The following is a 13,041-nucleotide window of genomic DNA, read 5'->3' on the forward strand; positions in this document are numbered from 1 at the left end:
CCACTCACCGAACCAGCAACCCCCACCACCACCCTCAGCGCCTGGACCCCCATCAGCACTGAAGACACTACCAACGTCATGAACTCCATCCACTCCGGCTCCCCCTCAGACCCTTGCCCCCATCATATCTTCAACAAAGCCGACACCATCATCGCACCCCATCTCTGGAACGTCATAAACAGCTCATTCGCATCAGCCAAATTCCCCGAGAGCTGGAAGCATGCAGAAATCAACGCCCTGCTGACAAAACCCACAGCGGACCCCAAAGACCTCAAGAACTTCCGCCCCATCTCTCTTCTCCCCTTCCCAGCCAAAGTCATCGAGAAGACTGTCAATAAACAGCTGACTGCCTTCCTCGAGACAAACAACTCGCTTGACCCATCCCAGTTCAGATTTCGAGCCAACCACAGCACCAAGACTGCCCTCATCGCGGCCACCGACGACATCAGGACCCTGATGGACAACGGAGAAACTACCGCCCTCATCCTCCTGGACCTCTCAGCAGCCTTCGATACCGTATGCCATCGCACCCTAATAAACCGCCTCTTCAACACTGGGATCCAAGAAAAGGCCCTGGACTGGATCACCTCGTTCCTCTCTGACAGAACCCAGAGAGTCTGTCTCCCTCCCTTCCCCTCAGAAGCTACCGAGATCATCTGCGGCGTACCCCAAGGCTCCTCGCTCAGCTCAACCCTCTTCAATATCTACATGAGCCCCCTCGCCGCCATCGCATGCAAACACAACATCAACATCATATCCTATGCTGACGACACCCAACTGATACTCTCCCTCACCAAAGACCCAGCCACAGCCAAAACCAACCTACAGGAGGGAATGAAAGACGTCGCAGAATGGATGAAGCTCAGCTGCCTGAATCTGAACTCAGAGAAGACAGAGGTCCTCATCCTCGGAGAATCCCCATCCGTCTGGGACGACTCCTGGTGGCCCTCAGCACTGGGCTTCGCGCCTACACCATCAGACCACGCACGCAACCTGGGATTCATCCTGAACTCCTCCCTCACAACGACCAAACAAGTCAACGCCGTCTCGTCATCATGCTTCAACACCCTGCGCATGCCTTGAATGATCTTCTGGTGGATCCCCACCGAAACCAGAAAGACTGTCACCCAGGCCCTCGTCACCAGCTGACTGGACTACGGAAACGCCCTATACGCAGGGACCACTGCCAAACTTCAGAAACGACTACAACGCATACAAAACGCCTCCGCACGACTAATCCTCGACATCCCTCGCCACAGCCCACCTGAGAAACCTGCACTGGCTCCCCGTCAACAAGAGGATCACATTCAGGCTCCTCACCCACGCACACAAACCACTCCATGACATTGGGCCCCGAATACTTCAACAACCGCCTCATGTTCTACACTCCCACCCGCCAGCTCCGATCCGCCAGCCTCGCCCTCGCCACTGTCCCACGGATTCGCAGAACCACCGCCAGAGGAAGATCGTTCTCTTACCTGGCAGCCAAAACATGGAACTCCCTCCCCGCTCACCTACGAATGACTCAGGACGACCTCAACTTCAGGAAACACCTCAAGACCTGGCTTTTTAAGCAGTACTATAACTATAATAAATCTTTATTCGGTTTTCAAGGTACATAAAAAAACCATAAAAGAATTGCAACCATAAAATACAATTGATAAAAATTATCCATGGAAGTAAAATTAATAAGAGAGCTCCCAATTACATCATCCTAGGGGACAACTTATTGTGAGAGTTATTGCCATAAGGGCAGATTTATCATTAAGAGGTATATAAAATCAGTTTTACCTTAAATAGACAAGAATACATACTTAAAGATTTATTCTATGATTAAAAATGCATTTGAGGAAAGTGCTCACGCTCTTGCAAATAAATGACGACACCTTCTGAAACCCAATCATCTCAGTACGGGGATTAACCATAGTTTCCGGTGTGGGATATAATATTTGCAGAACAAAATAGTGTGCATTGTCGATTGTTCTGCAGTTTCATCACATGGACATGGCGGCAAACATTCGTCCCAAGTGTTTTTATGGGGGAAGGCTACTATTCTATGGAAAATATTTAGCCTGAATCTGGTCAATAGGAATCGCTCGAACTGTGATTGGACATACGTCAGGTATGGTTCCATCTCCAGGGTCGTCATCACTGCCATGGAATGACGAACCGAGGTTGTACATATACGCAGTTCTTCCACGTGGGACAATGCCTTTGTTTTTAGTTCCTTCTTGGGCATTTCTGAAATAAGGTCTGGCGTCGAGTAATATTTGCTAAGTCCTAGATCAGATAGGAGGTGTTTTATATACATCAGCCACTCAATTTTCCCCACGTGATCCATTGACATACAGTCTGCCACCAGTTGCTTTGTGAAGGTATTTTTTGTGGAGGTCCAAATGCGACGCCACAGTAGGAGTGGTTCGATTTTAGCGAGGTCCTCGATATGGGGGATCCCCAGTTCAGTGTGGCTTGCGAAGGTGGACACTCGTTTGGGGACTGCCAAAAGAAATCTCAAAAAGGTGTTTTCTGCCACCTGGAGGGAGTTGGTATTTTTGTGGCCCCAAAGGCCAGCTCCGTAGAGTGATGTCGAAAGGCATTTTGCTTTATAAATTCGAAGGAGTTCTACAGGTGGCCTTTTGCCCAGCTTCTGTGCAAATTTTATTAAGGCCGCGTTTGCCCTCAGGAGCTGATGTTTTCGGGCCTCTATCGCTGGTTTCCAGTTTAGCTTCGAGTCCATCATTACACCAAGATATGGGTACTGCTCTGTTGATTCTAGCCTTTCCTTGTCCAAATAGACGTTCTTCCCCCTTTTTTTGCCCTGCCACACCACCATAACAAATGTTTTTTTTTTGTTGATACGAAGGTCCAGTTTACCCATGAAGCTTGCATAGCGTTCTGTGGCTTTTTGTAGTTCCTGTGGTGTACGCGCAAGTATCACCGCGTCATCTGCGTATAAGAGTGCTGGTATAAGGCGTTCTCTAACTCGGGGAAGGTCCTGGGCCCCCTCTAACATCTCTATCTCGAGTCCGTTTGTATATAATGAAAAGAGAAAGGGGGCCAGGACACAGCCCTGCCTGACACTGCGCTCAACTCCAAATGAATTCGAAAGTTCTCCCCTGGCTCCAAAACGTACCCTTGCAGAGGCATTGCGTATGATTCACGGAGGAAAGTTACAAGGGCCGGTTCTACACCCATTTTGGCGAGGATTGTCCATAGTTTCGAATGAGAGACACAATCGAAGGCCGCTGAGAGGTCGACGTAGACCATATATAATCTACCCCGCTTTGCTGAGGCATATTTCCCTATAATTAAGGACAAATTTAAGGCCTGCTCGATTGTCCCAAAGCCCTCTCTGAAGCCAAACTGAATGTCCGAGAGGACCTTGCCATCGTCCGCCCATTCCTGGAGTCGCTGGAGAACCACTCTGCCCAGTACCTTCCCCAGAGATTCCAGGAAGGAGATTGGGCGATAGCAAGAAGCGTCCTCCCTGTTGCCTTTTTTAAAAATGGGAACCATAATAGATTGCATCCAGTATTTAATTAGACCGCACTTCATTACGGCGTCAAAGACCCTTTTTAGTATAGGGGCCCAGAGTTCTAAACTGAACTTAAAAAAGTCCACTGGTACACCATCCGGACCCGGGGCTTTCCCACTTTTGCTAGATTTCACTGCACTGATGACTTCAGTTAAGGCAATTTCTATTGGAATTGGGAAGGAATTGAGCTGAACATTCCCAGAATTCTCTTCTGTTGGGTCGATTTCTGGTGATTTAGCAAAGATGTTTGAAAAGTGATTGACCCATGCCGACCCGTCAATTGCCACCTCTACTGATGGCTGGTTATTATTATCTGACAGGAATGGGGCTTTGACCAGTTTCCAAAAGATATCACTATTTCTGGACAGGGAACTCTCATGTAGTTGGTCCCATAGTGCTTGTTTGAGCTCCTGTTTCCTTTTCCTACATGCTAAAGTGTAGGTTCTTCTTAGCCTCCTGATCTCATCCTGGTCTCTGGGGACTTTTGACAGTGCTCGCTTTAAATTTTTGTGTGCTTTGGTGCAATTGTGGTCAAACCACCCCCTTTTCACCCCCCCATTTCCTTTACACTTTTTTGTTAGCAGCTGTTTTACCTTGTCTAGGATTTCCCCAAAGTTATCCAGAACCTCCTGCTCCCCCGTGTTAACATCTAAGCATTTTACTAGCGCCTCGTAAGTTGTACACACCACCTTTTTTGTTAGTTCTTCAGCGTCTATCTTACCCCCCCAGGGCGTAACCATTTATTTTAGTAAGATATATGTTATGTTGTGCAAGGATGGAGTTTACGAGTGAGGGTGGAAGTAAACCTTGGTCCAAAAACAAGTCTATGGTCAGAGCAGCATGGTCGCTTGGGGTGTTTATAAGGATTCTAAAATTGCCAACCTTGCTTCTTAATGTGGCTGTGGCCAATACGTAGTCAATCGTTGACTCACATCCCCTGCCCAGGTAAGTAGGGTCCAGCTGCCCATTAGGGGGTTTTGACATATTTAGTATTAGGAGACCCAATTCAGACATTGTTTCGTTCAAATAGTTTCCCGTTTCTGAGTGGTTAAAATGGGTTATTTGGCCATCTTCTTCATCTACCACCCCACAAAGGTTAGTACTGTTTCTATAGCAGGGGTGTTGATTGAAATCACTCCCCCATATAATGCTTGGAGGATCGTGGGTTTTATTTTGTTTTGTCCAGGTTACAAGGTTCTTCCGGAGGGCCCCTAATATATGCAGTCTATTGGCTTCTGTTAGGTTGTCATAGAAATTTACCATGATAATGACCTTTTTCTTCTCAAATGTCAATTTTAATGCCTGATAGTTTGGTTCTAGTGCAAGAGGAGTGACCTCTAAGCCCGATACAGTGTTAGCTAGGTAGATCATCAGTCCCCCTTTGGCTCTGCCGTGCTGAACGGCTATGGCTGAGGAGAAGAATGTTTTGTACCCTGTTATTTTGGATAGGAGTTTGGGTCTCTTGGGTAGAAGAAACTGACATAGTGGGTGGAGATAGTATCCCCCCCTCTTGTTTCATACCAGTCTCCAATACACCTTACCACTCTGTGATCTTGAAAATTTATGATTATCACATCCCCAGCTCTATCTTTAGGTCTTGATCCCACCCAAGACGCGCGCCTCACAGATAGAATTTCTCCACTGACATGGGCAGGAAGTGGTCTGTTCTGTTCCAGCCAGTGGATTGTTTTATTTTTTAGGCCATAGTGGTCTTCTCTGGCCCCTCTTTCAAGCTCTGGTACGCCTGCCATAATAATTGTGTATGGGGCCGATTGTGGTGGAAGATCTACTGTTCTTTTTGTTTCTATTGGTCGGTGTTTAGGTAGTGACCCCCCTTTATCGTTGCCCCTCTCTTTAGCTACTGGTTTTGGGGTTTTGGCTAATGGGGGATTTTTCGTGGGTCCTTTCTTGTTACCTTCCCTTTTATCGCTGGCCTGAGCTACTTCCAGTTTTCCCCCCCTGGTGTTAACTGCTGGGGACAGGTTTTCCTTACTCGTTGATGGTTTATTCGTTTTGAATAAGGCTCTTTTCCCCTGTATACTGGGTGCTGTTAAAGGGATTGTGGTAATCGAGGACTCTTTGGTTTGAAGGCTGGTGGGCGTTATATGATTGCCACTAGAGTTCTTAGCATGGCTATTTTGGAGGGCTAGCAGAGCTGTAGTGTTCCCTTCTATTTGGCTACCCAACCTATCTAGGTGTGCACTTATCATTCGGGTTCTCTCTAACAAAGGGAGTAAGAGGGATTTCATCATAACCTCCAATTTGTTGATGAGATCGCCTTCTGAAGGAGGGGCATTAGAAAGTCCAGAAAAATTGGGGGTTACAGGGGGATTGCTTATCTCCACGGAAAGGGAGGGTCCTGTCAGCTCTATAGGTCTTATGGATTGAGAAACAGAATCACTAATTTTTTGAATTTTTGTTTGGCATGTCGCAGATGGGGACCCCCTTCTTTTCCTTTTTTTTTGATTGTTTACGTTTCTGATCTATGATTGGTGGGGAAACTGAAAATAGTTTAGGGGAGTTTGTTAGACCAGATATGGTTGAAGAGGATGAGGGAGAGTTTATAAGGGACGCATGGGTAGAGGAATTAGAAATATCGTCATCCTCCAAGCTTATCACTGTTGGGGGGATAGTATCCTGGGCCAGATCTAGATGTATCCTATCGGGGGAGGTAACTTGAGTTAGTGCCCCCAAAGAGGAGCGTTTCCCAGTTAATAAATCTAATGAGAGACGCTTCTCTGTATCCGCTATTTCCTTTTCTAGAACGTTTGTAACCCTCTTAAAAAATTGATCGATTGTTCCAGTAGCAGTCTCATGTGTGGTATTCACTGTTATAGTGCGAGAATTTCCTGTTGGTGTTGTCATGATTGGCCACTAAGTGGTAGCGCTTGTAATGTGGAACTCCAGAAACTGGGTGGTCCAAGACCGTATTGGCTATCTTCTGCAGTGTTTGGGTTATTCTCACTATATTCACGCCAGATACGGCGGACAGTATTGCCGTATGGGAGATATCAGGGACTGGGCCCGCCCCGTCCTTTAACGTCCTTTGACGGCCTTAGATGGCCCGCCCTTTGCCCGGGCTTCGCCCCGTGCTTCGTCCCGCGCCGCGGGATAACCAGGTCAATTATGTGCTCAGAGGCATGGGGGTGTGTCCACCGGGGGAAGACGCACCAGCTGTGGGCTGTGTTGAATGCTGGGCCTCACAGTCCCCCGGTAATGCGCCCTGACGTTTGGGTCTCGAGAACCACTGGGAGCGTTCAGGAATCCGCCGGCTGCGGACTAGCTCCCACCAGTGGCCAGACCACGTCGCCCAAAGCAAACAGTACTTGAAACCCTCCTGGGCTCGATAAGACCTCCGTGTCAGCAGCAAGGTGAAAATGCAAATGAGTGGCACCCGCGGAGCGGGTATCGCGAAAGGTTAATGAAGGTCAGGGGCGTGGGGGCGTGTCCGCCGGGGGAAGAGGCACCAGCTGTGGGCTGTGTTGAATGCTGGGCCTCGCGGTCCCCCGGTAATGCGCCCTGACGTTTGGGTCTCGAGAACCACTGGGAGCGTTCAGGAATCCGCCGACTGCGGACTAGCTCCCACCAGTGGCCAGACCACGTCGCCCAAAGCAAACAGTACTTGAAACCCTCCTGGGCTCGATAAGACCTCCGTGTCAGCAGCAAGGTGAAAATGCAAATGAGCGGCACCACTTTATTAAATAGCAGTGATTAAATAACCTGCTTCTCTCCCCTTTCTTCCCTTGCCGCTCTCGCCTGAAGGGGCCCCCGATGCAACAGTGCAGCGGTGCGGCAGGCGCGTTGGGGCGGACCACAGCAAACCACGGCAAACCACGGCTGTAACTGGCCTCCCACTGTCCTCCAAACCTCCGCCGACTCCAGGCTCCGTGCTCCTGGCTCTGCTTGGACTCCGCACTCTCCACTCACACTCCGCCCAAGCCTCCGAGCCGAGCCGGGTCAAAATCAGTTAAAAACAAGCCGCTGTTGTTCCGCAACACCACAGCTCTTGCCGACACCGAGCTCCTGGATCTGCTCTGCTCGGACTCCGCACTCTCCGCTCAGACTCCACCACCCCTCCAGCGTCTTGAGACCCTCACGGGTGAGTAGCGCGCTCTATAAATGTTTGATTGATTGATAGATTGGGAACAGGAAATATCCTGGGAGACTCTGGGGCCCAAAAAAAGCTGTGATCCAAGTGTCAACTAAAACCAGAGGTTCTCAATGCAGAGGGGTTCTCATACCCTGATGTGTAGTAAGTCAGAATATTGTTAGCAGAAATATTGTGTGTCAGAAATATTATGTCCTAAATAATGTCCTCAAAAGTACCACCACGTTGGGTGAAGATTTTATATTATAAAATCAACTGAGGTGAACCTTTTGCATTGGATATTTAGGGCATGAGATTTCTGTCAGACAATATATTGGTTGCAATATTCTAAACAATACCACTATGGCCTACCCTGGAAAAAGAAAAAGAACTCTAAGGATTTGATAAAGGAGTCAATTGCTTTTGGCCATGGCTCATGACCATTCAAGTAGCTGAAGAAACTGACAACAATTCCTTCAGACTGCATTCACACACTCATGAATCTGTAGAATGGACAAAGATCCAGAGGATTGGTAGAGTAGTTTTATGTTTTGGCAGCAAGATTCCTGAGACAGTTTCTTCTGGGAGGTGGGGGCAGCTTCTGCATGATAGAGCGTTGAATGGTATTTCTGTTGTATCACTCTTCCCTTACATTATTAAGTGAGCTTTTTATTTGCAATGCTCTATGTATCTACATATTTCCAATGCTCTATGTAGCTACATAATTGCAATAATCCTGATAAATATGATTCAAACAAAACTGCTATTGAGCTCTATTTAGTCTCCCCCTTCTGATTTGTGTTTCTTTATGCCAACTTGTCTACACCTTCCTTGGTTTCTATGTCCTGGAGGACATGTTGGTGCTAATTGGCATTCTACAAATTCAACATAACACCCCATGGCATCTACTTAAAATACAGAGAAACATCCTAAATCTGTTTTGCTCTACTCCTTTTGAGAGTGTGAAGACATGATGGAATTTATACTGTCAATAAAAAAGATTTCCATTCAATTTGTCCATCCGAAAATTAACACCACAAATCATTTGAGAGGGAAATCATTAAGGTGAAGAAGCACAATATTGTAATATAATTCCCCCTCCTGCCTGTTTATCAGATCACAATACATTTCCTGAATATGGACACAAGATAATTATTTTATGAGATAAAATCCACTGCCCTTCTTAGGGTGCGATAGATCTGTTCTCGGGCAGAAACTCCTGAGCAGAGAGGTGTCTGTCTAGCAATTACTCTGAATCTAGGCGTGATGACAGAAGTTTGAGTACTCTTTTGCACTTCCCCCTGTCTATTTACTCCTCAGCTGCCTAACAGCCATTTGCAAATGAGATCTACTCCCCCAAGAAATCTCAGTACCCTGGAAAATCTCAAAGATATTCTCTGATGCCCACCACAAGAAAAGCACATTAGTATACTTCTGGTCTATGTTTTGGAGGTGTATTGCCTTTGAATGTGACTCAGTGATTCCTAATTGGTGGTAAGAACCATCTGTATAGAGGAAGTAAAACCTCATTTGCATGACATGTTCCTAAGGAAATGAGGTACCTTCACAAGGCAGTCCACCATTAGTAGCCCGTTGAGGATCCCAGGTTTTCAATGTCTTAGTAGTGAAAAACTCTCAAATTAGTTTTTCATTACTCAGAGGCCTATCTCTCCCATGGAAATACATCAGGTTACCTTAATACATTTAATAAGTGCTAACTTGTGATTGTGAACAGGTATAAATATCATGTTAGGTCTTAAAAGAATTGTAATTTAAAATCCTCTTTAATGGTTAAGTTGGATTTTAAGACACAATTCTGTAAATGCCACTGGTAGAAATGGCATTTTCTTGTCCTAACCATTCGGTGCTTGTAGCATGTGTCCTTAGTCACATGACTGTGAACAGTTGGCAGTTGGCTTTTGTGTATTCCTTCCAGACAGTACAACAAAGGGGGAATAGGTAGTGACAGGATGGGCCATCCTGCCAGGAGAGATGGGGCAGAGCTTTTCCTTGCTTTACTTATAATTCAAAATGATGCCTCCAGCACACTCACAAAAGAACTTGACACCACCCAATTGTCACCCTAGGCCACTTGGAGCCTGGGCAGGGGCAGGAAGAATATTTATGGAATCAGATGTGGGGGTAGTTTAGAAGATTCTCCCACTTCAAAGGATGGCACCAGGTACAAATATTGGACCCTGAGACCAACACTTCAGTACATTCTGGGACCTCAGATATTACAGAAGAAGCTTTGCCCTTTTTTACCAGAGGAATGACCTGCTGCTTGAAGCCTGCCTTGTTTCCTAGATCACTGTCCTCCTGCTAGCAGAGTACTGCCTTGTTCTTGAGACTTTGCCTTGATCCTCCTGAGGACTATACTGTTGAAACTTGTCCTACTTGTTGATAAAGACTCAACCTGCTTCCTTCATCTAATGCTAACCTGAGTGACCCCAAGGGCCAGTTGGCTAACCTCCTGCTCTGAGCTACAGGGGCACAACAAGCTCCAAAGGCCTCCCTACAACTGTCCTGCCTAGCTGCTGCAACTGGCCCTGCCTGGATATGTAAGTGGCTGTGCCTGGACCAGCTACTGGACCTGCCTGAGTATTTCTGGCCTCTGCCAGGATTGAGTTCCTGTTTCCCAAGAGGTGCTTCCTCAGGGCCTGGATCCTTGGCTGGCATCAGTTTAGCTACTTCTGTGTATTACCCTGATACTTTGAACTGTTCATGCAGGACTTTGAGAAGGTACGTTTTTCAGCTGGACTAACCTGGTCTTTTATCTAGACCATGCTCTATTACAGTAGGCCTAAACTTGTGACTTTCCCTCAGTCTAGCATGACATAATGCCCAGATTGGATGTTTGTTATTCTCGTACCAATTTATTCATTAGACTGTACTATATTTGTCTCGATTGGTTTTTTTTTTTGTGTTTTGTGTTTTCACGTTATTACTACTTGTGTGCTGGATTAATACTTTACAAATTGCCTCTCAGTTAAACCTAATTTATTTCACTCCAAGCTATCAAAGGGTTCAGCACAGGTTAATTTAGTGACCTTTGTAGTTTACCCCTTACAGGAATTGTGGTTGTTGCTCGAGAAGGGCCTTCATCCCCTCAATCAAAAACCTAATTTCCCACACCAAGAAATGAGCACATTTCATGTACAAAATTATTCCATTCTTACCACAGTCTTGAAGTTTCGGACAAAGATCCTGTAATCCTCGCTGTTTTTGTTGAGCAGGTTGGCATTGAAGTCTTCATTGATCTTTACCACCACGTTAATGCGTGCGTCTATCGTTTCTGTAAAAGTAGGATATGTTTTTCATGTTAGAGTGCCCACCATTTAGAAATACTTTTAGGTGTGATATTGAAAGCAATGATGATGTGCCAAACCTATTTTCGAATTCAGATATTCTCTGATGTTATTATGGCAAATACAACGTTTTTGGGAAGCTTCTTAGTTGTAGAGAACAACAACTGGGTTACTGTAGAATAATAGCAGTACAGCACACGCGAACAAGTGCTCTTTACACCTATGTAGAAGCCACCCCGTCTCCCTACTGTCTTAGGTTCCTGTAGAGCTTTCCAAATGAGTTTGAACGAAAACCTTCCATGGGTCCGATTACTGGTCACGCCGTGCGATATCCTCTGGTGAGATACTACTCTCTTGGATCAAGTGCCCTTATGATCCCACAACTAGGGCCACCATGTGCAGGAACAGGGGCATGAGTTTACCAACCAGACATTCTATCCAGTAATATGAAGTGTGGGTCAGGGTGGGGCTCTGGTCAAAGTGCAGTCTGGCATCTGCCTGTCCCCCTGTCTGACAAGGAGAACATGAAATGCGCCCCTCTGCCACATGAGCATGCCTTGCTCCCTGACAGACTCTTCACTGCTGCCCCTGATCCAAAGAATCCACACATTTGTCAGAAGTGGCCAGTACTCAATGGATTGCTCACTGCTGCCTCTACACATATGCAGGGCAAGAAGCATTTGATAAAAAAAGATGTTACATAATGAGACAAAACAGCAATGAGGCTCAATTCCTATGAGTCGTGTAAACCGTTTCCCTTATGACCAGTATGCATGCACATCTGAAAATATTTCTCTAGCATTTTGAATAGAACAAACGTGTGAGATGGTGCCTCTTTTTCTGTGGTCAACAGCATTTCTTGGGGGCTGACGCTGCTGTTTTTGTGGCTCTGTGCAATAGAGCCATGGCATGTAAAGTTAAATGGCACCTATGAACTACATCACAACTTTCCCGTACACTAGTGTGACTGCCAAGAATGACACACATTTCTTAAGGTAAAACCTCCGGTGTACAGGCATAATATTTCGAGTTTACTGCTCAGAACTCGGGGAAACCTGGCATTACTACATTGGAGCCCAACGGGGGAGGGGGGGGAGACAACAGCACCGACCAGAATTTAGGTGTAATAAAGGCCGCTTTATTGGCAGCAGGTGTACCTTACACAATGAAAACCCTTGGCCTGCGCTGTACAAAACTAGGCCTCACTAAATATGTAATTTCCTACAAACCCCCCACCCCCTCCCCTAACTGGTTCCCCCAATCCACAAACAGTAAACAATTAGCAAAAACGTCAATTTGCCTCTCGAAATGGCTAAATACTTTATTGTGCTTGACCTACCCCCCGATAATCCAAAACAGATCTCCTACACTTCCCCCATATATTAGGAAGAACCGCTACTCGAAAGACGTGCTAACGGCTTTCGACCCCCCACTAGCATTCCTGCCCTTTCGGGTATCTGCGCCCACCAATGGCCTGATCCAAAGCCTCCTTCAAGTGTACCACATACAACTCCATTCCGTACTGCCAGGTGTACCCCTCCTCCCTGAAAATCGACTACCCCGTACCTAATCTCCGGGCGCTCCATCCTTTCAAAACCTTCTTTCTCCTCAAAAGCCTTCATTTCCCTATATATGGCCGCTGGCCTCTCAACCCCCCTCCCAAACCGCCTGTGACCTAAAATCCAACCAATTGACAAGACCCCCGCCTACCTGCGCCGAATTGCTAACAGGTCCCTCTTTACTTGTTTAACCAACGCTAACCCTTTGCATGTTACCAAGGCCACGTCTGGCACACTCTCCCCTTTACCCCTTCACACAAAGCCAGCAATAACGCACGCCAGCGCCTGCCCCTCTTCCTTGCTACTGACCATGAAACAACCTGCCATCCAATTCCAACTTCTGATTCCGGCGCTTGACCCAGTCCCCCTTTCTGCTTGCTTATAAATGAGTGCTCACCAATATAGCTCTCCAGCGCCTCCGCAGTTGGCTCCGCCCCTGCACCTGAAAAGACACACCTGAGAGAGGCGAGAAATGTTTCCTTCATGTCATAGTGTCACTTCCCTGCCCCCGCTGCCTGACAGACACCCGCTAACAGTCCGACCTCCAGGGCC

The 13,041-nt window shown here is 46.8% G+C and overlaps 1 protein-coding gene across 1 annotated transcript in view; it reads right to left on the reverse strand.

Moving 5' to 3' along the window:
• The window catches only part of LOC147692124 (mucin-12-like), a 587,862-nt gene that overhangs the window by 225,950 nt on the left and 348,871 nt on the right, over window positions 1–13,041 (reverse strand). The window contains exon 8 of the mRNA XM_086936740.1: window positions 10,802–10,917. Coding sequence (XP_086792866.1) covers window positions 10,802–10,917 — 116 coding nt within the window. The remainder of the gene's footprint in view (window positions 1–10,801; window positions 10,918–13,041) is intronic.

The sequence above is a fragment of the Lissotriton vulgaris genome, chromosome 9 (assembly GCF_964263255.1).
Source record: "Lissotriton vulgaris chromosome 9, aLisVul1.2, whole genome shotgun sequence".
NCBI lineage: Eukaryota > Metazoa > Chordata > Amphibia > Caudata > Salamandridae > Lissotriton > Lissotriton vulgaris.